The 27,602-nt window shown below is 46.8% G+C and overlaps 1 protein-coding gene across 6 annotated transcripts in view; it reads right to left on the bottom strand.

Moving 5' to 3' along the window:
* Window positions 1-27,602, bottom strand: part of ANKS6 (ankyrin repeat and sterile alpha motif domain containing 6) — a 70,009-nt gene that overhangs the window by 31,366 nt on the left and 11,041 nt on the right. For all 6 annotated transcript variants that reach the window (XM_064379602.1, XM_021665490.2, XM_012475755.2 and 3 more), the window contains 9 exons: window positions 22,960-23,004; window positions 22,053-22,257; window positions 20,614-20,720; window positions 18,334-18,482; window positions 16,659-16,857; window positions 15,839-15,888; window positions 12,038-12,241; window positions 8,980-9,133; window positions 5,831-6,000 (listed from right to left, as the gene is read on the bottom strand). In XM_064379602.1, the coding sequence (XP_064235672.1) occupies window positions 5,831-6,000; window positions 8,980-9,133; window positions 12,038-12,241; window positions 15,839-15,888; window positions 16,659-16,857; window positions 18,334-18,482; window positions 20,614-20,720; window positions 22,053-22,257; window positions 22,960-23,004 (1,283 nt within the window). The remainder of the gene's footprint in view (window positions 1-5,830; window positions 6,001-8,979; window positions 9,134-12,037; window positions 12,242-15,838; window positions 15,889-16,658; window positions 16,858-18,333; window positions 18,483-20,613; window positions 20,721-22,052; window positions 22,258-22,959; window positions 23,005-27,602) is intronic.

Here is a 27,602-nt window from a genome sequence, read left to right as displayed (position 1 = left end):
TTACTATAGAAATTGTACAGAAATACAGCTGACTTCTGGATATTGACCTGTATCACATCCTGAGACCTTGCTGGACTCACTTATTCATCCTAAGAGCTTTTGTATAGATTCTTTGGAGTTTTCTATGTGGACAGTCATGTCATCTAAGAATAAAGACAGTTTTGTTTCTTCCTTTCACATCTGTATGCCTTTTATTTTTCTTGCTTTATTATACTAGCCATAGTTTCTGGTACGAAGTTGACAGTTGGAGGTAACATCCTTGTTCTCAGTCTTAGGGGGAAAACAATCTTTACCATCAAGTATGATCCTGGCTATATGTGTTTTATGTCAGATTCAGGAAGTTTCCTCAATTCCTAGTTGGTAGAGAGTTTTAATGATGAATGGATATTAAATTTTGTTAAGTGCTTTTTCTGCATATTCTTCTTTAGTCTGTTCATATGGTGAAGTCTAGTGATTGATTTTATAATGGTGAACCAGATTTGCCTTCCTGGGAGGAACCCAACTTGGTCAGAAGGTATTATCCTTTTTATTTAATCACAGGATTAGATTTGCTCATATTTTGTGAAGGATTTTTGTATTTATATTCATGAGGGCTATTTGTCATTTTTTTTCATGTTAGTCATGAAAATGCATCCTTGTTCCCAATCTTAGAAGAAAAGAAAATCTTACGGATGTTCTATAATAATACAGGGGTTAATTATCCAAGACATGCAATCCTAAATGTGTACAGAGCTTCAAAGTATGTGAGGCAAAAACTAGCAGAACTGAAAGCAGAAATAGACCAAACTACAGTTACAGTTGGATACTTTAAAACTCCACTCTCAGTAATTCATATAACAAGTAGATAGAAAATCAGTAAGAATATGTAAGACATGAACACTATCAACCAAGTAGATTTACTTAGACATTTATGGACATTTGTAGAACTCCTCTCCCCCAACTATAACAACAGAATGCATGTTCTTTCCAATCGCTTATGAGAGATTCACCAAAATAGATCACATTCTAGGGTACAAAATTCACCTCAAAACATTTAAAGGGATAGAACTAGAAACATAACTATAATTAAATTAAACTGAAATCCCCAAAAACAGAAATATTTCTGGAAAACTAACAAATACTTGAAAAATAAACAATACGTTTCTAAGTAATCCATGGGCCAAAGAGGAAATCTCAAGAAAAGGGGAAAATATTTTAAACTGAATTAAAATTAAAATATATCAAAATTTGTGGGATGTAGAAAAAGCATCACACAGAAGTAAATTTATAGCATTAAATATTTGTATTAGAAAAAAAGAAAGATCTTTAAGCAGTAATCTAAGCTTCCACCATAAAAAACTAGAGAAAGAAGATAAAACTGAAAGCAAGTAAAGGGAAAGAAATTAAAAGCGGAAATCAATGAAATTGAAAACAGAAAAACAATAGAGTAAATCACTAAAACCAAAGTTGGTTCTTTGAAAAACACCAACAAAACTGATAAACTTCTAGCCAAACTGTCAAGAAAAAAAGAGAAAAGTCACAAATTGCCAATATCAGGAATGAAAAAGGAGACATTCCTACTGATCCTATGTAATCAAATGGTAACAGATATATACTATTACAAACTCTATATCCATAAATTCAACAACTTAGATGAAAGGGAAAAATTCCTTGAAAAATACAAAGTATAAAAACTCACTCAAGTAGAAACAGAACACCTGAATAGTCCTATATCTCTCAATGAAATTCATTCTATAAGTTAAAACCTTCCAAAAGAGAAAACGGCAGGCCCAGATGGTTTCCTTGGCAAATTTTATCAAACGTCTAAGGAAAAGGTAACAAGAATTCCACACAGTATTTTCCAGAAAGCTAGAAGGGGAGATAATACTTCCCAACTCATTTTATGAGCCAACATGACTCTAGTTTTTTCTTTCAGTACTTTAAAGATGTCACAACACTGTCTTTGATTTGCATGGTTTCTGACTAGAAGTTTGCTGTAATTCTAATTTTTGTTTCTCTATGTAATTTCCTTCAAGAAAAGCCTGCCTTCAAGATTTTCTCTTTGGCTTGTTCTCAGTAGTTTAAACATAATATGGATAGGTATATCCTTTTTGGTATTTATCCTGTTTAGTGTGTTCTGTGAAGTTCCTGGATCTGTGGTTTGGCATCTGTCATCAATTTGAGGAAATTCTCAATCATTATTTCTTTTCATTTTTTAGCCATCATTTCTTTACCTGTTCCTTCTGCCCCACCTCTCTCTCTTCCTCTAGGGATTCCAATCATCTGTATGCTATGGCATTTGATATCATGCCATGACTTCTGAGCACTGTTTGTTTTGTATTTGTTTCTTCTTTGTTCTTTTGTGTTTCAGTTGGGGTAAATTCTACTGACCTAACTTCAAGTTCACTGATTCTTTTCTTGGCTGCATCAAATCTACTGAGGTGCCTGCCAAAGGTATTTCTCAACTCCGTAACTATGTTTTTTATTGCTAGCATTTACATTAGATCCTTTCTTATAGTTTTCATCTCTCTACTAAAATAGTTACCCATATGATCTTGCGTGTTGTTTATACTTTCTATTTGTACCTTTAACATATTAATCATAGCTATTTAAAATTCCGTCAAATATTCTCACACCTTTGTCAGACCTGATTATCATGATTGCTTCATTTATAGGGAGTGTGGTTTTTCTTGTCTTTTTGTGTTTTGTAAATTTTGCTAAAAATTGGATATCTTATATAGTATAGTAGAGACTAAGATTTCTAAGCATAAATGGATATATCTTTCTTCCTACTAAGGCTTTAATGCTCCTTCTAGCTGATTATAACCCTGAGTAGAAAAAGAAGACCCTCCCATAGGTTTTGAAAGATTTTGCCAAAAAGCTGGCTATACTACTAATAAATTCCTCTCTCTTTCCTCTGCTCTTTCCATGAAGACAGACAATCTGAAACAGAATTTCTGATTAAGCAGGAGATAATTAGTATATCCCCCGTAGATCTATCCCAGCCAAAAGTAAAGAAACATGATACTCTGGACCATATGGGCAGCATACTGGGGAAGAGGTGGGTAAATATAAGATTATTTGGGATTCTGCAAAATATATGAATTGTTCTCGATATCCCTTGAGTGGTAGGCTGATTGTGTTAATGGCCATCATCTCTACCCCTCCCTCTGCATGTAGTTCTGTGTGCTCTCCTGCCGTGCCCGGCATACCGACTTGCTTAAACAACCTGATTGGTTTTTAGCCCATGCCTTCAGCCAGTCCCATGAGAACATGTCCAAGTTCACTGTAGACACATGTGACTCAGTTGTCCTGGCCATCTCAGCCACCAGCCAGAGAGGTGAATGATCCCTGCAGACCAGAGAACTGCCTAGCTAAGTCCAGACTAAACTGCTGACCCACAGACACACAAGCAGCTAAGTAAAAGTTTTTGTTTGAAATGACTGAGTTTTAGGGTAGGAATAGAAAGCTGATATATCTAGCAGGCCTTTTGGCCTCCAGAGATCTGGGAAGTACTGGTGCACACTCTAACACCACCTATGTTGTGTCTCCTGGAGCTCATATCACACTGATTCATGGCCCTGGTAGATGCCATGCTTTGTGGATATTCCACCATTACAGTGAGTTGTTTTAAGCAAAGTACAAAAACCAGATTCAGGAGGCTCATATTTTGAATACTAATTTCTAATTTTTACTAAGGGAGTCTTTGAAGAAGCATTTTATGTCTCTATTTTGCTGCTGGGATAGAAAGCCCACTCCTGTATCCTTTGATTTAAGGCTATGGTTTCTATGAGCCCTGGACTAGGATGGCTGCAACAGACTCTCTGCAGGAAAAACATTCTCCAGACCCTCCCTTGAGAGTCTCATTCAGGTATGCTGAGGTGGAGCCCAGAAACCTGAATTTTTGGACAGCTCCCCAAGATCACAGCACACTATTATTATGTTACAAATGTCAGGTGATGGTTGAAATGGATGGTTTCCCCAGTTTACTGCTTTCTGAATGCATCTTTTGATAAAATCTCCTTTCATCAAAATATAGTTATATATAGATTATATATGACCAATACACTAAAGTAATAGTTAATATAATAGGGAGTAGTAATATAATTTATAACTTGGAAATGCTTGCTTATTTCCAACAATAATTAAAGGAAGCTAGCATCTAACACATCCAATAAGACCATCAGAATAGTTTAGATAACAAAGAAAAACTGTATCAAAGCCTCAAAACACTAGACCTCATGAGTAGTCGAGTTTCCTAGTAGCAAAGGCAAAAAGAGAAATACAATAGTTATAAAAATTCTTACTATCTGATAAAATATATCAAAGTATCAGTAGAGACTTTTTTCTCCCGCAGCTGAATTATAAAAGGAAGTTAATTATATAGGACCTATTACACAAATTATTTTGAAGATAAAAAATGGAAAATAAGCTGATGTGCAGAGAGAAAGAAACTTTTTGAAGCTATACTGTAAAGAGAATAATTATGTAGGTCCTATTGCATAAAGGATCTTGAATAACAAAAAGAGTTGTGTAACCAAATGGTTGGGCAGAAAATGACTATTTCTCATACAGTACATGTACATCCTGGGAGCATAAATTTCCGGAGGTGCTTTTTCGGTGTGTAAAGGTCCATGGATGAGGCTTTCCGTGTTCAGAGTTTCTCAGGAAGGAAGCTTAAGACATCTATGAAGAGGGGGTTGTGCCCAGACATAGTGTCCCCTCAGAAGAGGAAAGGGCTATGCTGCACTACTGGGGAGCACTTGGTGGAGGAGCCAGTTCACACTCACAACCAGGAACCCACACTCTGGGGGCTGACTCCAGAAATCAACCAAGGCAAAGAGGTTCAGGAGGCAGAGGCAGAGTCAGAAGACACTAAAAACCTTCTTGCTCCAGGAAGGCATCTAGGTTTCTCATCCACTGCATACTCTGTGGACTCTAGCAATGTGGTAACTGTTCTCTGGTTGCATTAATGGAAGCACGGTGCCCAGAAGCAGGGAGGCAAGGTCCCGGCTCTGTCCTGCTCATGTCCTTCCTTCAGCTCCTTCCTTCGGCCATGCTGTCACTTCTGGAGTACTACACAAGTTGTCCCTTCACCCCACAACAGTCACACCAACACCCCTGGCCCATCCATATCCCTTTCATCTGGCTCCATCCTCATCCTTCAGATCTCCATCCAGATGGCCCTGATGCCCTCAAACCTGGGTAGGGCCCCCCACCTGTGCCCTCACAGCATCTTTCCTGCTCCACAACAACCCCTATCACACTAAGCTGTGACTGCCTGTGTCCTTAGAGTGGTTGCCAAATTTCCCGGTTCACAGTTGGATCCTCACTGTTAGCTGTGCCAGGCAGAACTGATGCTCCCAGGATGTACATAGTGGATGAATAAGGTTGAAGGACAACAAAGGCCACTAAGAACGCTGTCAACAGGAACAATCAGCACAGACACGGGCTTACCCTGTGCCTGGCCCCATTCTAAATGCTGAGGTATGGGGCTGAGAGCTGAACCCAGGAAGGTTGCTCCTGAATACATGTTCTTAAATCATTCATTGTCATCAGTGAACAAACGTGTGCAGCGTGAGGCTGGGTGACCTGTGGGGCTGTAGGAAATGGGTGTGTACCTTGCCTCTGCACAGCAGCCCAGTGCCCCACAAACCTGGAGATGTGAAGGGAGGTAAACGCCTGGTGCAGGGGACCAATTCAGCCTTTCTCATAAAGCCCAGGAGTGGCTGGCTGGCTGGAAGGGACCATGATCTGTCCCATGACTAAGGCACTGCCCATGGTCCCTGGCAAGTGAGCCATGCTAGGACAGAATCTGAGTTAACAGGAGGAGGCCGCGCAGAACAAGCACCTTGCCAACGGGAATGCTGCCACCTGCAGGGGAGGCTGGAAGCTCAGACGGGCTGGACCCCAGTGCTGGCCCCACAGGGGTTGACTGACGGCTGGGTTTCTGCTCCGATAATCCAGCTGCTTTCTTCCTCTGGGCAGCAATCTGGGACAAGACATTGTCTATACTGCCACCTGAGGAAACACAAAAAGGAGTGAATACAGGCACACAGGGCTTATTCCAACACAAGGGTCGTGGACTGTTGTGTGATGACTGGGTTGGAGCCAGTCTCCCACACTTCCTTCTCCATGTGGCTCCAGGACAGGGCTGACCACAGGAGAACTCTGCCTGAGAACCGGGAGGTGGACGTTTAGGCAGCAGGCCCTGTGCTGCGAAGGTGCGATGGTAAGAGGTGGGAAGCAACAGTGTGGGCAAGACCCAGTCCATCCTCGCTTTCTCTGTGCCACGGCCAGCTCGTGCCAGCCCCAACCAGGCACAGATGCAACACCATGCACCAGATGCCCTCAACAGCCCCTCAGCCGTGCCAGCCAGCAGCTGCACAGGCCATCTTGTCCAGCCACATCAGGGCTTCAGGAGGGCTGGAGAGTGACTTGTCCCTTGCCCTGTGACTCCCTTTATGTGCCTGCCTACTCCTACGACTGAGTCAAAAAATTCCAAACTCCATAATGCTCAGAGTGGTCTGCTTTCTGACTGAACCCTGACTGCCATTCTCCCTCACCCTGCTACCCCAAATCTACTGGCAACCTTGAACTATTATAAAAGAAAAGGGCTGGGCATGGTGGCTCACACCTGTAATCCCAGCACTTTGGGAGGCTGAGGCGGGCGGATCACGAGGTCAAGAGATCGAGACCAGCCTGGGCAACATGGTAAAATCCCATCTTTACTAAAAATACAAAAAATTAGCTGGGAGTGGTGGCGGGCACCTGTAAGCTCAGCTACTCGGGAGGCTGAGGCAGGAGAATCGCTTGAACCAGGGCGGTGGAGCTTGCAGTGAGCCGAGATTGCGCCACTGCACTCCAGCCTGGCAACAGAGCTAGACTCTGTCTCAAAAGAAAAAAAAAAAAGGAAGGAAGGAAGAAAGTGATAATACTCAGGGCTGGGGGTGCTCAAGGGAGGACACTAATGACTAATATTTATAAAGGATTTACTATGTGCCAGGCACTGCTATAAATATTTCACATGTTTAAACAGAGCCATTCTGGAGGGCAAAACATACCAAAAGCCTCAAAAACAAGCCTACTCATGAACTCGGCCACCCTGATTCCAGCAAATTTAAACTACAGAAATCACTGAACATGTAGGCAAATACGGAGGCACGAAGGTATTACATAGGGAGGTATTACCTACAAAAGCAAAAACCTAGATCAGCCTCAGTGTTTAATACAGGAAATTGCTTAAATGCACTTGATGCCTCATACGAATGGAACACTGTTTGATTAAACAAGATTTATTAAACAAGCTGTAGACATATGTGTACCAACATAAAAAGGTGCTCACAATCTAGCAATGTGAGGAAAAGGAAAAAAGCAAGTTACAGAGCAGTTTATAGTTTAGTAAGGCACGTGGTTCCAAGAACATGCTCTGAAGTCGGACTGCTGGGTTTGGATCCTGGCTCTGCCAACTAATAGCTTTGTGACCCAGGCAAGTTATCTAACTGTCCTTAGCCCCGGTCCTTCATCTTTAAAAGGGAGGTGGTAACTTCACTGGCTGCTAGGGGACTGAAGGAGAAAATTCATTTAAAGGGCTTGGCATGCTACTTGACATATATTAAGTGCTCCATAAAATTTTTTTTTGAGATATTGTCTCATTTTGTCACCCAACCTGGAGTGTAGTGGCACAATCTCAGCTCACTACAACCCCCGCCTCCTGGGTTCCAGCAATTCTCCTGCCTCAGCCTCCCGAGTAGCTGAGATTACAGGCATGCACCACCATACCCAGCTTTTTTTTTTTTTTGTATTTTTTAGTAGAGACAGGGTTTCACCATGTTGGTCAGGCTGATCTTGAACACCTGACCTCAAATGATCTGCCTGACTTGGCCTCCCAAAGTGCTGGGATTACAGGCATGAGCCACCACGCCTGGCTGTACTGTGTCTTTTTATAAATATTCATAATCTATATGAAAACACTTTGCAAAGATATGTATACATCTTTGGTATATATATACATATACACCGAAACGCTGATGATCTGTAGTGGGTGAGATTATACCTTGTTTTATTTCTTGGCTCATCTGGTCTTAAAGCTTTTTCCACTAGAAGCAGAGTGGCTGATATGGTTTGGCTGTGTCCCCACCCAAATCTCTTATTGAATTGAATCTCCCACAATTCCCACATGTCATGAGAGGGACTGGCTGGAGGTAATTGAATCATAGGGGTGTATCTCTCCTATGCTGTTCCCTTGACGGTGAGTAAGTCTCATGAGATCTGACGGTTTTATAATGGGGAGTTTCCCTGAACAAGCTCTGCTCTCTCTTGCCTGCTGCCATGTAAGAAGTGCTTTTCAGCTTCTGCCATGATTGTGAGGTCTCCCCAGCCATATGGAACTGTGAGTCCATTAAGCCTCTTTTTCTTTATAAATTATCCAGTCTCGGGTATGTCTTTATTAGCAGCATGAGGACAGACTAATACAGTGGACTTCCTGCAAAGCTGGTTTTGGTTAATCCTGGATGACCTTAGGGAGGACTAGAAAGTATGCCACAAGCCTGTAAGAACTACGGGGCATTCTGCTTTGAGACATAATTGCCACCAACTTGCTGTGTGACCCTAAGTAAATCTCTTGCCCACTGTGAGCTTCAGTTTCCTCATCTGTTCAATGAAAGGGCAGAATGAGAAGCTCTCCAAGGTCTAACCATCATGGATTTTTAAATACCATGAAAACACCATGCATTTCTCTTAATTTCTTGCAAAATTTTACAAGAAAAAAAAGCATTCTGGACTTTATTTCCCTCCATCTCCGCTCACCCACATCCCCAAGAAAATGTATAGAGCTCTGAATCGTGAATTCAATGAAAAATCTCTTAGCCACATCAAGGAGAAAGTCCCTCTTGTGCAGTCATTTCTGGGACTTTCTGCAGCCTGAATATCCAGATAGCTCACACCCTCAGTCCCAAGGGATCATCCCACCTCCCTGAATGGCCCTGCCCAGCTACTCACCGGAGCGGTTAAGCAGCTCCCCAGCATGTCGGCTCACACCTCCTACTGCACTGGAGCCACCAGATGAATGAGGCGAGTGGTTGAAGTTTCCAGAATTGGTGGGAGAGGCTGGGCTTCTGGAGAGGCTTGGAAATTTAACAGGCCTGACGGGTGTCTGCAAGAATAAGGCGGCACAGCACTTAGGGAGGCTGCTCCTTCCTCCAGCCGTGGAGGACCACAGTGTGGGGGTTCCGGCGCTCAGCTGGTACACACACGCCCCACCAAAGCTTGCTGTGTACCTCCCTCCAGCCCTGCGGGACCACGGTGAGGGGGTTCTTGCACTCAGCTGGTGTACACCCCACCAAAGCTTGCTGTGCCTAGCATAGCACTGCTGGGACCCAGCTGGGGAGTCCCTGAGGGATGGAGCTTGCTTCTATGTGCTGACAACCTGCCCATCAGTTCAATAAGCCCATGTCACATCATTTCCCATGGGCCATTTTGCTTTTAGTTTCATTCAACTCCAAGGCCTTCCAGGAAAAAACCTGCCATGTCATTCACTGACAACCCATGGAGGCCTCAGCATATCCAGGACAAAATCCAGCCCTTCAGCACAGCCTGGCACAGTGACCAGCTCCCCGACTCCAAGCCTGATTCTGTGATGCTGTCTCTGCTGGTCCCTCAGCCTGAAATGGGTCTTCTCCTCCCTACATCCTTCATGGCACCTTTCCTGGCCCCACTGTCCCTGGTGCCAGTGCCCTTGGTCACGTCTTCTCCACCCTGACCTCACTCCACCTTCTACTTTACTTGGTCTGCTCCAGGCACACCAAACTCCTTTGGGTTTCCTGAAAATATTAATCCATTTTGTGCCTCAGGCCCTTTGCCCACACAGCCTGTTCTACATGGACCCAGCAGCTCCTCCCCATCCTCACCCCACTCCTCCCACAGCGGCTCCTCCTTGTCCTTGGGTCTCAGGTCTTGGAGGCCTTCGCTGCCTATGCGGTGTCATGTGGGCTCTGGTCTAGGGTGGGCTCCCGTGTAGGGCGGGCTCCCCAACATACATCTGTGCTTCCTTCCAGCACCCTCTTTGCTTACACCACAACTCTTACCACGGCTTGTGAGTGTATGTTTACTGCAGTCACCTTGTGTGTCTGATGCCCCAGTGGACTGTCTGCTTCATGGGGACTTGGTTCTCTGCTGTATGCCTGGCACCCAGCTCTGGCCTCGGCACAAAGAAGGTACTCAGTAAACATGACAAAAGGTTGGAGTGGGCTGAACTGTGGCCCCCAAAAAGATACACAGCGTCCTAATTCCCAGAATCTTTGACTATTACCTTATGAGGTATGAGTGAAGATAAGCTTATGTGTGCTTGCTTAAGATGTGCTCAAGTCAAGGATTTTGAGAGGAGGAGCTTATCCTGGATTATCCAGGTGGGCCCTAAATGCAATCACATGTATCTTCATAAGACAGAAGGCAGAAAGAATTTTGACAAACGAGGAAGCAATGTGACCATGGAGGCTGGAGTGACACAGCCACAAGCCAAGCGAAGCCGAGAGCCAAGAGAAGCTGTCAGAGGAAAGAACGGATCCCCCTGGAGACTCTGGAGGGAGTGGGGCCCCACTGACACCTTGATTTCAGGCTTTCTGCCCCAGGACTCTGAGAGAATACATTTCTGTTGTTTTAAGCTACACAGTTTGTGGTGACTTTGTTACAGCAGCCATAGGACACCAAAACGAAGATCCTCTTTTTGGTCCCCCACTGTGGGCACTCCTAAGAGAGGGTCAGTGACAGATCCCCAGGGCCCAGAATGAGACCCATCTGCTGAGTAAGTGAAACAGAACACACTTGCAAAGGCCATAGCTCATGTTCTCTCTCCCTCTACCTGGGATGCTGCTGCCTGCACTCTACTGGGGAGAAAACTCTTCCACAGCCTGCAGATTCCAGCTCAGCTGTCTCCTCTTCCTGGAGGCCTCCCGAGTGCCCTACCACACACAGTCACCTCTCTGGTGCTCTCACACCCCTAACACCACTCCCTGCCTCGTGTGCTGTGCCTGTGTCTTTGCCACTCAGACCACCACCTCTTCTAGGGCAGAATGGGGCTGACCAGGCTACATGGCAGTGGGATTCAGTGAATGTCCACTGAGCGAGTGAAGCAGGTCAGGTTGATGTTCTGTCCCTCTAGGGTTAACAAGGAAACACAGCCATAGAAGTCTCAGCGATGGGTTCTACAACTCCCTCATGTTCCTACCTGACCAAGAATAGTGGACTAAATGCAAACCTGTCCTGCCTGTTTTGAGAGCATCTCCAGGCGCCAGGCACTTGGTCTCCTGCTGGTGATCTGATAACTACCATAGCCCGAGGAAGCAGCAGTGAGTGCTAGGGTCAGCCCCATCTTATAGAGATGGAGGGCACAAGTTTCTCCAATCACCCAGCACACAGCAACAGGGTCAGTCCTGAATCCCTCCATCTTGCCCATTTGCTGCATCTACCGTCTAGGTATAGGCTACACAGAGATACCTCCCACAATGACGGCGCTGTCAATTTCAGAAACAGACCACGAGCAACCAAGTTAAACATCACTACAGGCAAAAGGACAGAAGTCACATTCTTGGGCACAAGAAAACACCAGTAGCACACACAGTGGCCTCTGAGTGTTTGATCCTGATCATGGACATGAGCAGTAATGTAGCATGGGACTTGATTATCAGTCAAGGATCTGATTTCTGCCCAGAAATCACTTGGCTGGTGATCTTCAGCTATTACTCCCATTCTCTGGGTCCCAGTTTCCTCATCTACTAAAAGGAAGTCTGAATTAGATAGATCAGGTCTTCAAACTGTGCTCCTCGGAGCTCTAGGATTCTAGTGAGGGGACAGATGTTCCCCACTACCTCAATATTTTAACCTGTTTTCCATATTGAGTTGCTCTCTAGGGCTTCATTAGACAAAAGGATATCATCCATTGAAAAGAAAAAGAAGCTGCAACCCCTCTGGATTCATCAGTTTGAGGTCCCTCAGCCTGGTGCACACCATGATATCAGGGAACAGTGAGTGACGTGTAAAAGTGTGTCAGAAGACAACTCACGGTATCTGTGCTCACACTGCCCATGGGGTGGCCCCTGCTGGCTCTCTGGGGCAGCACAGACTTCATGGGGTCTGCCTTCCCATTGTGACGCATCCGGGACCGATCAGAGCTCCACAGCTCAAAACTGGAAGGGGGTAGGAACGGCGGGATGACAGCTTTCAGCTTGTCACTCGGGAGTCTGGTGAGGGGAGCTCCATTTCGAAGCTGAAAAAGACAGGCTGAGGGTTAGACTAGCCCAGGTGGGCTCCCAACTCTGTGGGAAAGACTCCAGGTTTTTCCTGCTTCTCAGGGAATGGCACCACCATCCGCCCCTCCACCCCAGCCGGGAACTAAGTGGCATCTGAAGCTCTCCTCCATGCAACATCCATGTCTGCTCTGTACCAACTCCAGGCTTCTCCTGGATCTGTCCTCACAGCAGCAAGATCAGAACGGGGCAGAGGGAACAGAGTGCCAGGGAGAAGCAGGTGATGCTGGTATGCTGTGAGGGAGGCAGGGGAACTGGGGAGCACAGAGGAGGGGCACCCCTGCTGCAGTGAGAGGGCACCTTTGTGGGGACTGAACAACAGTGCAAGCTGGCTCACTGAGGACCAGGAGAGGCATTCCAGACGGTGTGAGGGGCCAGAATACGGAAAGGCCTGGAGCCTAAAGGAGCAGGACACAGGTGCAGAGCTGCAAGGAGACCAGCATGAGCAGTCCTGGGGGCCAGAGGAGGAAAGGGCAGGGGAGAGGAGACCAGCGTGAGCAGTCCTGTGGGCTGGAGGAGGAAGGAACAGGGGACCAGGAGGCCAGCAGGAGCAGCCCTGGGGGCTGGAGGAGGAAGGAACAGGGGACCAGGAGGCCAGCAGGAGCAGCCCTGGGGGCTGGAGGAGGAAGGAACAGGGGACCAGGAGGCCAGCAGGAACAGCCCTGTGGGCTGGAGGAGGAAGGAACAGGGGACCAGGAGGCCAGCAGGAGCAGCCCTGTGGGCTGGAGGAGGAAGGAACAGGGGACCAGGAGGCCAGCAGGAGCAGCCCTGGGGGCTGGTGGAGGAAGGGGGAGGGGAAAGGCCTGGGGACTAGCACCATTCTCTTCCCCAGCCCCCCACATCTCAGCTTGCTCCAGTCATGCCTCCTGCTGCTGACATTTAATTGTAATTTAATTTTAAATTTTGAAAATGTGATTTGGGGGTCAGTATAAACTCCACACAGTAATGATTGTTGGATCATCAAGGAAAGTGTTTACAGACCATGCTCACCTTAATTAAGAAAAGAAAGTGAACTTTGTGCCAGATGGTGCTTTGCAGCAACGGGCACCCCACAGCTAAACCCGCCTCGGGAGCCGAGCAGGCGGGCATCTCCACACTGACGGCTGCACGTGCCCATCAGCGGGGCAGCCGGGCCACCCCTACCTACTATGGGCGGGCAGGCACACTGGTGCTCTCTACAGGGCAAGAGCAGTCGGGGAAGGAGTACACCTCCCAGGTTCCTAGGCTGGCTCTGTCCTGCTTTTCTGAAAGTCTGGAAACAAATGCTGTCCCCTCTTTCCCTCTAGACCACAACAAGCCCATCCAGCAAACGGGATTGGGCTGCACACTCACAGCAGCAAACCCACCACCACAAACGGGCCTTTTCCCTCCCTGGGGTAAGAGTCTGAATTGTTGCTACCTTTCTGGAAGCCAATGACATTCACCACCTTTGACCCAGGAATTCAATTTCCAGATGTTCATCCTGAGCAAATAAACAGGCAAGTGGGGGAAATGAAGGTATAGGGACATTCATATGCGCTGTTAAAATAACAAAAAGCCAGAAATCCCAGAGTCTGACAGTTCAGCCTTGGATAAAGAGACACGTTCTTACACTGGAATTTCTAATGTAGCCATTAAATATGATGTGGCTACATGGTGTCTGGCAACACAGAAAAGATGGTCACAACATATAAACTGCAAATAAATTGGATTCAACACATTATGGGAAAGATACTAACAGGGCCAACCTCAGGAATATTAAATGAGCTAATACGTGCAAAGTGCTGTGAATAGTAGCTGGTACTTAGTAAGAGCGATAGTATTTGCTATTATTATATATGACATGATATCACATTTATACATGCTAAAAACTGCTTACAAAAAATACTCAAAAGACATATACCATAAAATGCTAACCAGGGTTATAGCTGGGTGTGTGATCAAGGGTGAATTTATTTTCCTTATGTTTTACTGCTTCTTCCAAAATTTCTAAAATAGCATTTCTGTCTTCACACCAAAAGTAATTATTGCTATTTAATAACACAATCAAATGTCAGGCAGCACAAGCCCCACAGTCAGTGTTAGAGCCATCAATTTACACCTGCTGGGGTGGCAGGGAGCCACGGGTAGATCAGGTCAGGAGCCCTCGCTGGGCTCTGCAGTTCCTGATGGATGCTACTGGTGTCTTTCCTGGGAGCCCTCTGCTCCCTGGTCCTCTGCAATACTGCCCTCTGCTGGTTAGTATTAGGGTCTTAGAGCTAAAGGGACTCAAGTCCAACTTTAACCATTAGGCTCTCATGTCAGAAGAAAGGAATGTAAAGCCCAGAGAGGGGAGGTAACACATCCAAGGTCACACCATGGAGCTTATTCTGGGCCAGGCACTATGCTAAGAACGTCTTGGAAGTGATCTTGTTTAAAAACCATAACCATCCCCACTGCAAACCGCTGCCAGTACCTACTTCTCACATCTCAGAAATGACACTCCTGATGATTATTTAGATGGGCAAAGGACCACTTGAAACAAAGACATCATTTCCAAGCTTCCCCACTGTGATACAAGCAGAGTAATTTCCAAGAAACTTTCTTTTTTTTTGAGACAGAGTCTTGCTCTGTTGCATAGGCTGGAGTGCAATGGCGCAATCTTGGCTCACTGCAACCTCCGCCTCCCAGGTTCGAGTGGTTCTCCTGCCTCAACCTCCCGAGTAGCTGGGATTACAGGTGCCTGCCACCATGCCTGGCTGATTTTTGCATTTTTAGTAGAGACAGGGTTTCACCATGTTGGCCAGGCTGGTCTCGAACTCTTGACCTCAGGTGACCCACCCACCTCGGCCTCCCAAAGTGCTGGGATTACATGTGTGAGGCACCACACCCGGCCCAAGAAGCTTCTTTAAAGACCACTGGCATGTGCCCATGGCTACCTTTTCTCCCCTCTTCTCTCCTGCTAGCTGGAATAAGGCCATGATGGCCAGAGCTCCAGCAGCCACCTTGAACCAAGAGGTGACCTTGGAAATAGAAATTACACATGAGGGACCAACAGACAGAAAGTCCCTAGCTCCAAGGAGCCATATACTAGTTCTGAACTTTATTTACCTGAATGAAATAGGCTGCTAACTTATTTACACCATTGTTATTTGGGGACTTTCTGTTACTCACAGTTGATCCTAATCCTAATACATCTCTAGTTCATAGATGAGGAAACTGAGGCCTCCCCAGCTGAAAATATACTCTTCTCTTGGACTCCTCTCTCCCTGGTTCTCCACAGCCCAAATGGTGAGTCTCCATGTCTCATGCTGCCCATCAATTCCCTCCTTCCTGATCAATTCTCTCAATTCCCTGCCTCCCTGAGAACAGGGCCAGGGCTGACACCCATCAGCTGAGCACCAGCACAGCCCTCCACAGTTTAGGGCTGGCATCTGTTCTGACTCCTCAGTGCCAGAGCTGAGCCCACTGTTAAACATTCTGATCAGCAACCCCATCTGTGACCACCACAAAGACAAACGCCCACATCCCTCTTTGCAAATCAATCAACTAATGATTGGTGGAGACCTAAAATGCTTTTAGAAAGGCCCCATGCTCACCATGATTGTCAATAATGCGTCTTCCTTTTCTCCTCTTGTGCTCCCAGGACCTGAGACAAATGGAAATTTCCTGAAATGACCCCTCCACGTGTCCACAGCATAAGGATGAGTGAGTGGGGCAAGCTTCATCCTGGAAAACCAACTCTCCTGGGTGCTTAAATATTTAATAATAATTGGTATTCAATATTTTAATAGAAGGAAGGCACTTAAAAGGTATATTGGAGCATGTTTTCAGCTTTTCCATAAACCATTCTTGTGCTGGGTCAGACAGTGGTGCCCTCAGCTCAATAGTCTGTCTCGGACAGTGGTACCAGAGGAGCTAATCCAGTTATGGGGAATCTGACTGTTAGAAGGGATTTTATCTATGTTCCAGTCAGTATGGGAAGCTCCTTCAGCAAACTGACAAAGTTATACAAGCTGTTGAAGACCTCGAGTGATGGGGAGCTCACTACTCACACCCTCCCAGTAACTCATTTGATTTCAAGATGCTTTCAGTGTCATAGACCAATCATATTTCATAGGTGGGGAAACCATCTATCAAAGGCAAGAGACAGGCACTGAGCGGCCTGTCGTCCCTCAGCAGGGAATGTGGGACAGGAACCTGAGCCTTTTGCCCCTGGCCAGCACCTTCTCATTACTATCACACTCCTGATGGTTGTATCCCTGCCTAAGTCTCTTTTCTACCAGACCAGCCTCTGCTCCAGTGTCACATTCCAACATCATCTCACCCCTGACGGCAGCCCAGGAGGTAGGACAAAGGGCAGAGGGTGCAGGCTCAGACCATTCCGAAAATTCTGCTGCACATGCAGACTTTTCTCACCATTGTCTTTGGTCACAGGAGATGCATCAGGGAGTGCAGAGTGGCTTATCTTGTCCTGGGGGGCGGCCCTCATTGTGGAGTCCAGAGCTGGCTCAGACTCATCAGAGAAAGGCAAAGGCTGGTTGCTGGATAGCCCACGGGGAAGCGTCTGCATCAGTTTGAGCTTTCGGAACCGATTGGACATTCGGTTCCACCAGGACTGCCAAAGGAACACAGAGCAGAAGTCATGCTCCAAGAAGGGCAAGGAAGGCAGGTCCAGGACCCACCCAGCCCAGGGACAGTGACTACATTCACATGCGCCTGCCCTCCTGTCTCCTGGGGTCTGGACAGACATTCCTGATCAACCACAGCACCCATTCCCAATAAGCCATGGTTGCTCACTAAATCTCTCCTGAGCCAGCCCTTAGACAGTCATTTCCAATAGCCTGGAGGTGGCAGTGAACCCTATTTGCCATCCCTCACCTAATCAATCTCCTCATTGCACAGATTGAGAAATGGAGACCCAGACAGCAGTACTGACTTGCTTGAGGTCTTACAGTCAGACAGGGACAGATGGAAACAGAGGCAGCTCCAGATCCCTAGGCATCTATCATTGCATAACCTCTCTCCTCCTACTCCAGCAATAACATGAGAGGCTTCAGGATCTCTACACCAGGGCCTGGGCCAGCTGCTCCTATAGCTGATCCCCACCTAGAGAGGACAGGCACTAGCTCCCAGGGACGCTTATAACCCATGGCCACTCAGAAGTTAATGAACAGCCACAAAGGGCGTCTGTGAGGGCCTGGCCTATGGAAATGGCAGTTGAGAGCAGGAATGAAGGGAGCTATGAGAACACCACAGTGAGGAAGGATGCAGAGCTTAAGCCAGCAATGGACACGAAAGCAGCGCCGAGTCTGCAGCCTTCAGAAGGCGCTGCCACCCCATGCAGAGCAGAGAGGTTGGCAGGCAAGGCCAGGGTGTTGTTTTGTTTTCTCAAGCATAAAGTGAGTTTGATCTCAAACAAAGTAGGGCGTGGAAGATGAGCAATCCAAAGAGAAAGTCTCAGCCTGCAGTTACAATCAGTCACCAGAGCTTGTTTCTGGTGTTTCCAGGAAGCTGGCAGGGCCTGTGGACTGCAGGGAGACCCCAAAATGGCATCATCAGCAAATGTCCTGCACAGTAAAACAGAGGCTGCAAACGGATTCCCTGGGAAGAGAAGCATTTGCTTTGGCCAGCTTAGTACTACATCATGCAGAATTTAAAAAATTCCCTGTACTTATAAATTAAGATTCCATATCAAAATCTGGATTTCTATTTTTTCTAAAAAAAAAAAAAAAAGAGAGAGAGAGAGATCTAGCAATATGGACCCACATTCTTTTTTGAGACAAGGTCCTGCTTGTCACCCAGGCTGGAGTATAGTGGCTCAATCGGTCACTGCAACTACTGCCTCCCAGGCTCAAGCAATTCTCCTGTCTCAGCCTCTGGAGTAGCTGTGATTACAGGTGTGGACCCACATTCTTACAAAGCAGCCACTGTCCTGGTCCCCCTCATTTCCTACTGCTCACCGTCAGCTCACCTGCCACCCCTGCTGGGACTCCCCAGCATAAACCAGCCTGGTGAAGAGGAGGCAGCAGGCTCCCCACCAGCCCCCATCTCCCTGGCCCCCTAAGCCCCTTTAAGACAGGAAAAGGCAAACCTTCAGCCCACCCTTGTCATCGGGCAGCACTGGGATGCTCCAGGGCTGTCGGACCTTCGAGTGGGGTAGGGGTGGCTGGTGGCTCGGCCGGCCTTTGTCTTTATTCACCTGCATGCAGACAGATGCCAGCAGTCGAACAAGTTCCGTGTCTATGGACACAAAAGGCAGCATTTTACCTGCAAATATGTCTGTTGGGCCATGAGAAGACTCAAGATGACCCCTGTCAGACTTAGAATTCAGCCCTGCAGCTTCAGGGTCTGTGTAATTCCAGAATCAAGGCACCTGCCTCTCCGTCTGATCTTCAAAAGGTGGCAAACCAAGCCAGCAGGGCTTAACCCACTTAACCAGAAAGAAAAATTGGAAGCCCTCTTCATGAGGAAGGCAGGGGGAGAGTGTGTTTAAAAGTGCAGGCTTCACGGCCAGAGTGCAGAGGTTCGGATTCTGCCTCTGTCCCTCCTTGGCTGTATAACTGCAGGTAAATTACAAAGCCTCTCTGTGCCTCTATAGAAGTCAGTGACATTAGTACCTACCTCAGAAAGGTATCTTGATGATTCAAGGGAATTCCTTTAGTGCAATAAAAGTGCTTTAAATATATTATTACAAAATTACTATTACCTCAACTAAGTTACAAAAAAAAGCATTGCAAACAATATTGAGAATACTCCAAACTATTAACAATGCTTTCTCTTGATGACTTTTTCTTTTCTGTTTTTTTTTTTTTTTGAGACAGAGTCTTGCTTTGTTGCCCAGGCTGAAGTACAGTGGCGTGATCTTGGCTCACTGAAACCTCCGCCTCTTGGGATCAAGCGATTCTTTGCCTCAGCCTGCTGTGTAGCTGGGGCTACAGCACCTGCCACCACTCCTGGCTAATTTTTGTATTTTTAGTAGAGATGGGGTTTCGCCACGTTGGCCAGGTTGGTCTAGAACTCCTGGCCTCAAGTGATCCACCCACCTCAGCCTCCCAAAGTGGTGGGATTACAGGTGTGAGCCATCCACGCCCAGCTGACTATTTCCCTTTTTTCTCTCCAAGTATCCAATAATAGGGATGGGTTTCTTCAAAAGTTTTATGTAAAAACTTCATTTAAAAACCCACTAGGAAAAAAATTCCTAGGAACAGACTGTTTTATTAGGAAAGGGAATAAACGGAAGTGGAGCTAGGGAGAAAAGGAATACTGAAAGAGACGAGTTTGTCAGAAAAAGCATGTGAGATCCAGCGAGAGTGGCTGGGGACTGATTCCGAATAATAAACTCTTGGCACCTGAAGCAGGTCTCCAATTAGGTGGAGTGGGATCACTGGACTTAGGGCAGAGGACCCCAACTCTCTGGCTGGGACAGATCACTTCCCTAGTCTTGGTGGCCATATCTCTTCAAGAGTATGTGAGCCTCTGCTTCCCCTCTCAGAACTCTTCAAGGGTCAAATAGAACCAAGTGCGCATCTGTGAAGTGCAGGGGACTGCAGCAGGGAAGGGGTGGCAAAGGTGGCAGTGCTGTGATAAGGAAGGGCAAGACTGCTGGCTACCCTTCTAGCCAAGAGTGGCAGCAGGTGACTTGTGACTGCAGAGATAAAAGTCTTCTCTCTTCACAGTCAGCAGCTAGGATCCCAGCACAGGGTTCAAGCCTAGTGGTTCAGAAGGACCTCGGGGCTTCTCTGTCTCTGGGTTGAAACTCTAGGGTAATAAGAAAGATGATAGATCAGAGACTCTCTCCCTTGAGCTGGCTAACTGGAAGCCCAGGTCCCAAAAGAGGGCCTGTCACAGCAGGGGAGGGTCAAAGGGGAGTAGCAGGTAGCAGGCAAGGACCAAGAGGGGTGGAACTAATGGTGATAGGAGCCTTGACCCTGCAGCCTCTACCTACACAATTAAGCTGAGGTGGGGTCAACGTTCCATCTCCCATTCTGCTTGTCAAAGGGATCTTTATGTTTCTACCTGAGTGACTCAGGGTTTCTCGCTGTGAAGCACAGATGCCATTCTGGGGTCTGTGTGGACTGCAAAGTCAGACACGTCTTGTTTTCCTTCCCTCTCTTTCCTTCCCTCTCTGGAGACTCCTAGAAGGTTGGTGCTGGAAGAAGCCTCCAGGATCACCTGGTCCAAGTCCAGTGCTTCAGTGGGGAGGGAAGGGACTTGCCTAGGATCATGCAGTAAGCTCCTGACACTTGAGAATGACTTTCTCCCAAAGTCAAAGCAAGTGCTTAAAACACAGGTCACAGAGGAGGTGGCTGTCTTGACTCCCAGCCTGAGAAAGGCTGGGTAGATTTACAACCCTTTTCTTGAAATTACCCACCAGGATCATTCAGCAGCATCACCAGGTCAAAGGCCGTGTATCCATTTTTCGCACGAAGAGTGACATCAGCCCCCTGGTTTAGCAGATATTTGACAATTTCCTTATTCCTGGGAAGAAAATGCTAGAGTTACATTCAATGAAAGCAAAAGCATGGCTTTGCTCCTGGGCAACAGAACCGACAACATTAACTACAAAGCTCAGTCTCCGAGCATCTAAGAAGGGCATGGAAGGGCAGTCTCACACTCCCTCATTCTCTAGCATATGGGTAGGTCAAGTGGGAACATGATTTAAATCAAAGTCCTAAGTGTTCTTTTCAGGAACAAAATGAAAACCAAGGCTGGATGCAGTGGCTCATGCCTGTAATCCCAACACTTTGGGAAGCTGAGGCGGGAGGATCGCTTGAGTCCAGGAGTTTGAGAACAGCCTGGGAAACATGGGGGGGCCCTGTCGCTATAAAAAATTTTGCTTAAAAATTAGCTGGGTGTGGTGGTGCAAGCCTGTAGTCCCAGCTACTTAAGAGACTAAGAAACAAAGATGGGAGGATTGCTTGAGTCTGGGAGGTCAAGGCTGCAGTGAGCCACGATCACATCACTACACTCCAGCCTGGCAACAAAGTGAGACACTGTCTTTCCAAAAAGAAGAAGAAGAAAACTAACAGCTCTTCCCCCCAAACACTGACCCCATGGGAGACCCCACTACTTCCACCCTAAATAAGGGCATCTCCATTGGGAAAGTCTCCTACAGACCAAGGTGTCTGAAATAAAATTTGTCTTGAAATTCAACACTAATTGAATAGGAAAACAAACTGGTTTCAGATGACACAGGAAAGTGATCTGATCACCTAAAAGAGGGCAACAAAAGAACCTCTAATTGGGAGTCAGACCACTTAGCAGCCTCAAGATGCCCACCCCAAAAAGGAGGCCTCTCAGAGGAGACAGCCCACCCTGCTGGGATGAGCACATAAGAAGGGGTTCATAAGCACCCAGTAAACACTGAAGCCTATTCAAAAGGAGAAAGGTAGGACATGTCTCACCACCAACCATCATAAGATGACAATGGTATGAATAACCAATGTTTACTTCATACAGGGGCTACTTAAGGAGGTCTCTATATCTCAATGTGAAAACTCCAATGAACTAGTCACTGTGTTCAACCGAAACCAACCTACAGAACCTTATCTCTCTGAATAAAATGTTCCTGCTGCATGGTTTTTCATGGCCACTGGTGAAATTCTCTGATGGTGTAACAGGAAATCTGGACACAGAAGTGTGGGAATTAAAGGGGCCTGTGCCACTTTCATTTTTTTTGCATGCCTCAATGTCGTCACAGTCCTAGGGTTTGTATGCAGCATCTCAGGACAGAAGAGCCACCAGGAATCCCCATCTCAGGCCAGAGCATCTGTCTGGCCTTGTCGCTGAGGGTGTGAAGCTGGCACTGACCCATGGTAGGTGGCCTGCATGAGGGCCGTCCAGCCATGCACGCTGTCCTGCTTATCAACATCCGCATGCCTCTCCACCAGTAGCTGCACCAGCGCCAGCTGCCCCGTAACAGCCGCTAGCATCAGTGGGGTCGCCCCGTCCCCATTGACCAAGTTCACGTGGCTGGGGTCTTCATCGGCAATCTCTTTGACCAGCTGGAAGTTTCCTGCAAACACAAGCAGGAGTCCGGGTGATCTGTGGGCCTGGCACCACAGGCTGATTTATCCCATGGTTCATGTAACAAACACTTGCTGGCCCTGCCTCTGCAGTGGGCTGCTGGGCATCATAGGGGATACTAAGAGGGCCTGGAGATAGCCCTGACTCTTGAATGCCTCAGTCTACGTGGGATGGAGGCAAGCACACGAATGGGTAGAAGTGTTACTAAAAGACAGAAGTGTTGTTAGTGTCTTCAGAGAACAAATGAAGGAGACAGAAGAAGAGCTCAGGTCTCGCTGCAGGATGAGGATCAGGAAGGGCTTCCTGGAGGCAGGGGCTATAACAAGAGAGAAAATTTTAGGATATTTAAGGATGAGGATATTTTAGGATATTTAAGAGAAAATTTTAGGCTAAATGCCTCTTCAACACAAAGAGATTGGAGTGGGTGTGCAGAGAGGCATTTCAGAGTCAGGAAGAACTGGGGCATAGCCAGCGTTTGGCTGGAGTAGGGCTGAAGGCCGTCTAGAGTCTATGTGTAGAGCTCCATAATAAATACTGGCCTCCAGGATATGAACTTCCAAACACCAAACACCAGAATGCCTGTTTCTCTCTCAAATACCCTGGGTGGCCTTGAAAAGGACTACAAATATTAGGTTGGGAGAACGTAGCCCTGTATTCTTAAATATTCAAAAAGATTTTCTAAAGCGCTTACCCATTTTCAATGCATGGAAAATATCAGGTCGCCTTTTCTCCTCATCTGGGTAAACAAAGATTTTTAAAGTTAACCACAGAAAGGTTTAATAAAACAGAAAAGTCACAAGGGTGTAACAACACAGCCTGGCTTTAAAAAGCATCTAATTCTCGAAAGCAATCTAATTGCAGACCTGTGTAATGGACAAATCCATCAGCTCTTCTGGAAGGTTTATTACCAAAGAATATCTGAAAACACTTCAGAGACAGATCTTGCCAACAAACACGAATGAGCAGCAGATCACGGCCTGATCTCATGCAAATAAAGCAATCATTTTTAGGCAAAACAAACACTGACATATCCTTTCTTAGATATACTGAAAAGTCTTAGAGTCTTGGAAAATCCTGGATTCCTATAGACATTGTTTCAAAAAAAAACATTTTTTTCTTCTAAAAACTAAATGTACAATCACAATTCCAAAGCAGAGGACCCCTGAGATACTGAACAGCTGAGCTCTAAGGAAGTTCACAGTCACAGTCAACAAAAGAGCCAATGTTCAGTTTTCTTTCCCTCCCACGTAAGAAGCAATCAGAACATGCTCCCTGCCCCAAACCTGCATACTCAGCTGTCCAAAGGCCACTGCTCAACTGGGTGTCTTCATGCTGTCCCCTGAAGACCAGCTACTAGGCTGGGACCACACCCCACATCTACCCGCACAGCTGAGCCTTGCTGCAGCCGTCAGATGCTAGCCCCTCCCTCACATACTCATCCCAAACCTTCCTCCATGCTTGGGCCAGGGAGTACCCTGCTCCTGTCAGAGCAGACATCCTCGTGGCCAGTCCACTTGCTGGGTGGCTGAACGCAGGCCTTCTGCAGCCTTTAACTGATCCTGGGGGATGGAGCAGCTGCCAGAAGCCACCTGTGACTCTGGGCTGACCTGGACTTGAGCAGCTGGGAGAAAGCTGCAGCCTGGGGCAAGGAGTACTGAGTGTGGAGTCAGTGCATGTGAATTTCAGCGTACATTTTTAGAGTAAGCTGCCTCTTCATCACGAATGTGGGGATAACAGCCCTCTCACCTGGCTGTTGCAGGGATCAAATGATAATGTTAAGGCCCCATCCAAAGAGCAATCATTTTTTTTACTAGCAACCAAAAAGGTGAACCCCAGAATTGTTTTTCTGAGATGGAGTCTTGCTCTGTCAACCAGGCTAAAGTGCAGTGGTGCAATCTCAGCTCATTGCAACCTCTAATTCCTGGATTCATGTGATTCTCGTGCCTCAGCCTCCCAAGTAGCTGGGATTATAGGCGCATGCCACTAAACCTGGCTAATTTTTGTATTTTTAGTAGAAACAGGGTTTTGCCCTGTTGGCTAGTCTGGTCTGGAACTCCTGACCTCAAGTGATCTGCCTGCCTTGGCCTCCCAAACTGCTGGGATTGAAGGTATGAGTCACCAGCCAGAAATCCAGAATTCTTAATGGGAAGCAAAGACACTACCATGGAACACAGTATCTAATTCTGCCTGTGAAATACTATCAAGAAACAATTCTGTACCTGATTTTTAAAAAATATGTCATGTTCCTTCAAGTATTCAAGAAACAACTTTGCTATGGGCTGGGGTCTTCTCATGCTAAGATCTTTTCTTTTTTTTTTTTTTGAGACGGAGTTTCGCTCTTGTTACCCAGGCTGGAGTGCAATGGTGCGATCTCGGCTCACCACAACCTCCGCCTCCTAGGTTCAGGCAATTCTCCTGCCTCAGCCTCCTGAGTAGCTGGGATTACAGGCACGCGCCACCATGCCCAGCTAATTTTTTGTATTTTTAGTAGAGACGGGGTTTCACCATGTTGACCAGGATGGTCTCGATCTCTTGACCTCGTGATCCACCCGCCTCGGCCTCCCAAAGTGCTGGGATTACAGGCTTGAGCCACCGCGCCCGGCCGCTAAGATCTTTTCAAAGAAAAGAGTGTTAGACCTGGTCATAGTGTTGGCTGCTAAGGAACCATCTGACACAAGTTAATCACTGACAGCCGAGCCTGACCCCAGGAGGCAGGGGCAGCTGTATCCTGACACCCAGTGACTTTGGGCTAGTCTCTTCCTCGCTTTGGGCATCAGTTTTATCATCTATATCTAAGCAGCCCCAGGGACCCTGCCACATCCCAAGGAAAATAAATCTGCTCCAACCTCCACACCACAACTTCAGTGGGGAGTCAGGGGTATCACAATGACAGTTACAGCATCTAGGGTACTCTGTCCCGCTGCTAACACAAAGGAGAGACCTGGGGACCTCCAAGGCCCTGGTGAGGGCTGGATTTATGGGCACTGCACAGTAAGAGCTGGGGCTCCTATTATTTTATCATCTGTCATTATCAATAGCACAGTCTGCACCCTACCTGGGGCTCTTCCCAGGGATCCCCCAGGGCCAATGCACTCCCTCAGCTTCTGCATGTCTGCTGCAGTCTCGCCTTCTCAAGGTTGCCCAACCACTCCATTTCACACAGCAGCCTGCATTGTCTCAGCTCTGCCACAGTCAACCTCTTTACATTGCCCTCGTTATTGTTTTTTTTAAGCCCATGGCACTTACCACCTATCCTACTATATATTTAATATGTTTATTTCCTCTTTACTGCCTGTCTCCCCTTATGGAGGCCACAGTACTCAGTGGCAGGGATTTGAGTCTCATTTGTTTGCTGATATATCCAAAGTGCCTAGAAAGGTACTTTTGAATCCAAACACAGCAGCTTCCATTTACTGGATGTTGTCTATGTGCTAGGGCACTGCGATAAAAATTTTATAGGCATGATCATACTATACTTCACAAAAACCTCCCAAGAAAAGTGGCTTTATTATGATTATTTTACAAAAAAAGGCACTGAAGTCCTGCAGGGCCAATTATACATGACCAAGACCACCTTGGTACAGAGAGGGAGAACTGAGCCTCAGACTGGGTCTGCTTGACGGGAACATGACCCAATCCTGCTGGAAGACCCAAGGTTTGCTCCCATCAAATATGCCAACAACAGTATGAAGTAATGCCATTTCTCACGTGCTCCCTCAGGGCCAGGAAGTATCTCACGTGACGCCCCACAGCAGTCCTGAGGTGGTGTCAGTCTTACCACCCATTTGTGGAAAAGCAAATGGGAACTTGGTGAACTCAGGCAACCAGTTCAAGGTCCCTTGGCCAGCAGGGGCATAGCCAGGATTGAACCAAGTAGATGGTGACCTTGGCCACATCCACCAATGAGTCTGAGACTTTGCATCTTGGGGAAATGAGGGCATCATCATCCCACAATGCCAGGACAATCCTAAAATGAAGCCTGTCAGAAGCAGCCCGAGGGCACTCCATGAAGATTCAAGATGCAGAAGCTGAGAAAATCTGGGAAGGAGAACACACACACAGCAGACGACGCACAGCTCGGCAGGCACAGGCGGGTACAAGTTAAGGAGTGCACTTCCAAGCCTGAGTTCCCTCCACTGCAAAATGGGAGAACACCCTCCTGAGAGGGTCCCTGTGAGGGTGAGGGGAGATTCAGCACGGCAGGTGTGCTGGGCACGGCAGGGCCTGGGAAGGGCAGACCCCTTCCCCACCCCCGCCACAAACAACCCAAACCTTTAAAGGAGAGCAATGGCCTTATGTCAGAAAAAAACCAAAACAAAACAAAAACCCTGTCCTGGGAGACTGGGGCCCTAATTTCTAATTGCAAGCCTTTATGAGGTCCTAACACTACCGGGCTGAGTGTCTCACATGTCAAAGGATAACCGGATAACCAGCCTTCTGCTCACCACCACCCGTAGCAGTTGTTGTCATTGTGTCTGTTTCACAGATGAAGCAAAAGCTCAGGAGAGGCATGTGAAAAACCAGCTTCTAGAGCCCCTGCAGGAGCTGCAGGTGGGCAAAGTCACCTCAAGGTGCTCTTCCCACGGAATCCTCGCCTTCTGAGAGTCACTCACTTAGCTTTCAATGGGTGTGTGACTTTTGACTAGCTTTCTTCCCTCTCTGGGCCTCAGTTTCCCACCTGGACAAAGTAAGAGGTCTCTCGGCTTCAGAAAGGTCTTCCTAAACTTCACTACATTTTGCTTTTCATTTGAGTGTCCTCTTCATTATTGCCACCTCTCTGTTATTACAGGCTTTAAAAATATATTTATTTCAGACTTGTTCTGATTGAATGGTATATTCATTTATTTTTTATTTTTTGGATGGTGTATTTCTAATAAGCACTTAACCAAATTTTCAGCATCTCTTGATTGATGGGGCTATTGTATATTCTTTCAATGGTAATAAACTTAACACTTTCAAGTCTTTTTAGCCAATGTGCCTGAAGATAACGTTCTTCAGTTCTTTACCTCTCGTTGCTAGATGCTTATATACACTGCAGCCCACCTGCTGTTATGCCCTGGGCTGTCAGTCCTGTCATCAAAAGCAGGCCTTTTACATATACAGAGGGTACCAAGGCTGTGCATCAAGATCTTATTGCAAACGGTGCATTAGAGGTTTTGAAACGCGGTATGTCATGTGGCAGATTTGCTAAGGATTGTTCAGACAACTCTTTACATGCCAGGGAGATGGCAAGAAGGGAAAAAAAAAGGATGCACTGCTAGATCTTTTTAAAAAAACTAATTTTCACCAATTTTACATGAATTAGTGTTTGGGGAATGATCAGGGCAGAGGAGG

The sequence above is a fragment of the Aotus nancymaae genome, unplaced genomic scaffold (assembly GCF_030222135.1).
Source record: "Aotus nancymaae isolate 86718 unplaced genomic scaffold, 86718_ANA_hifiasm-v0.15.2.pri h1tg000003l, whole genome shotgun sequence".
NCBI classification, from domain to species: domain Eukaryota; kingdom Metazoa; phylum Chordata; class Mammalia; order Primates; family Aotidae; genus Aotus; species Aotus nancymaae.
The sequence above is the reverse complement of the archived record's forward strand: the minus strand, read 5'-3'. Positions and strand labels throughout refer to the sequence as shown.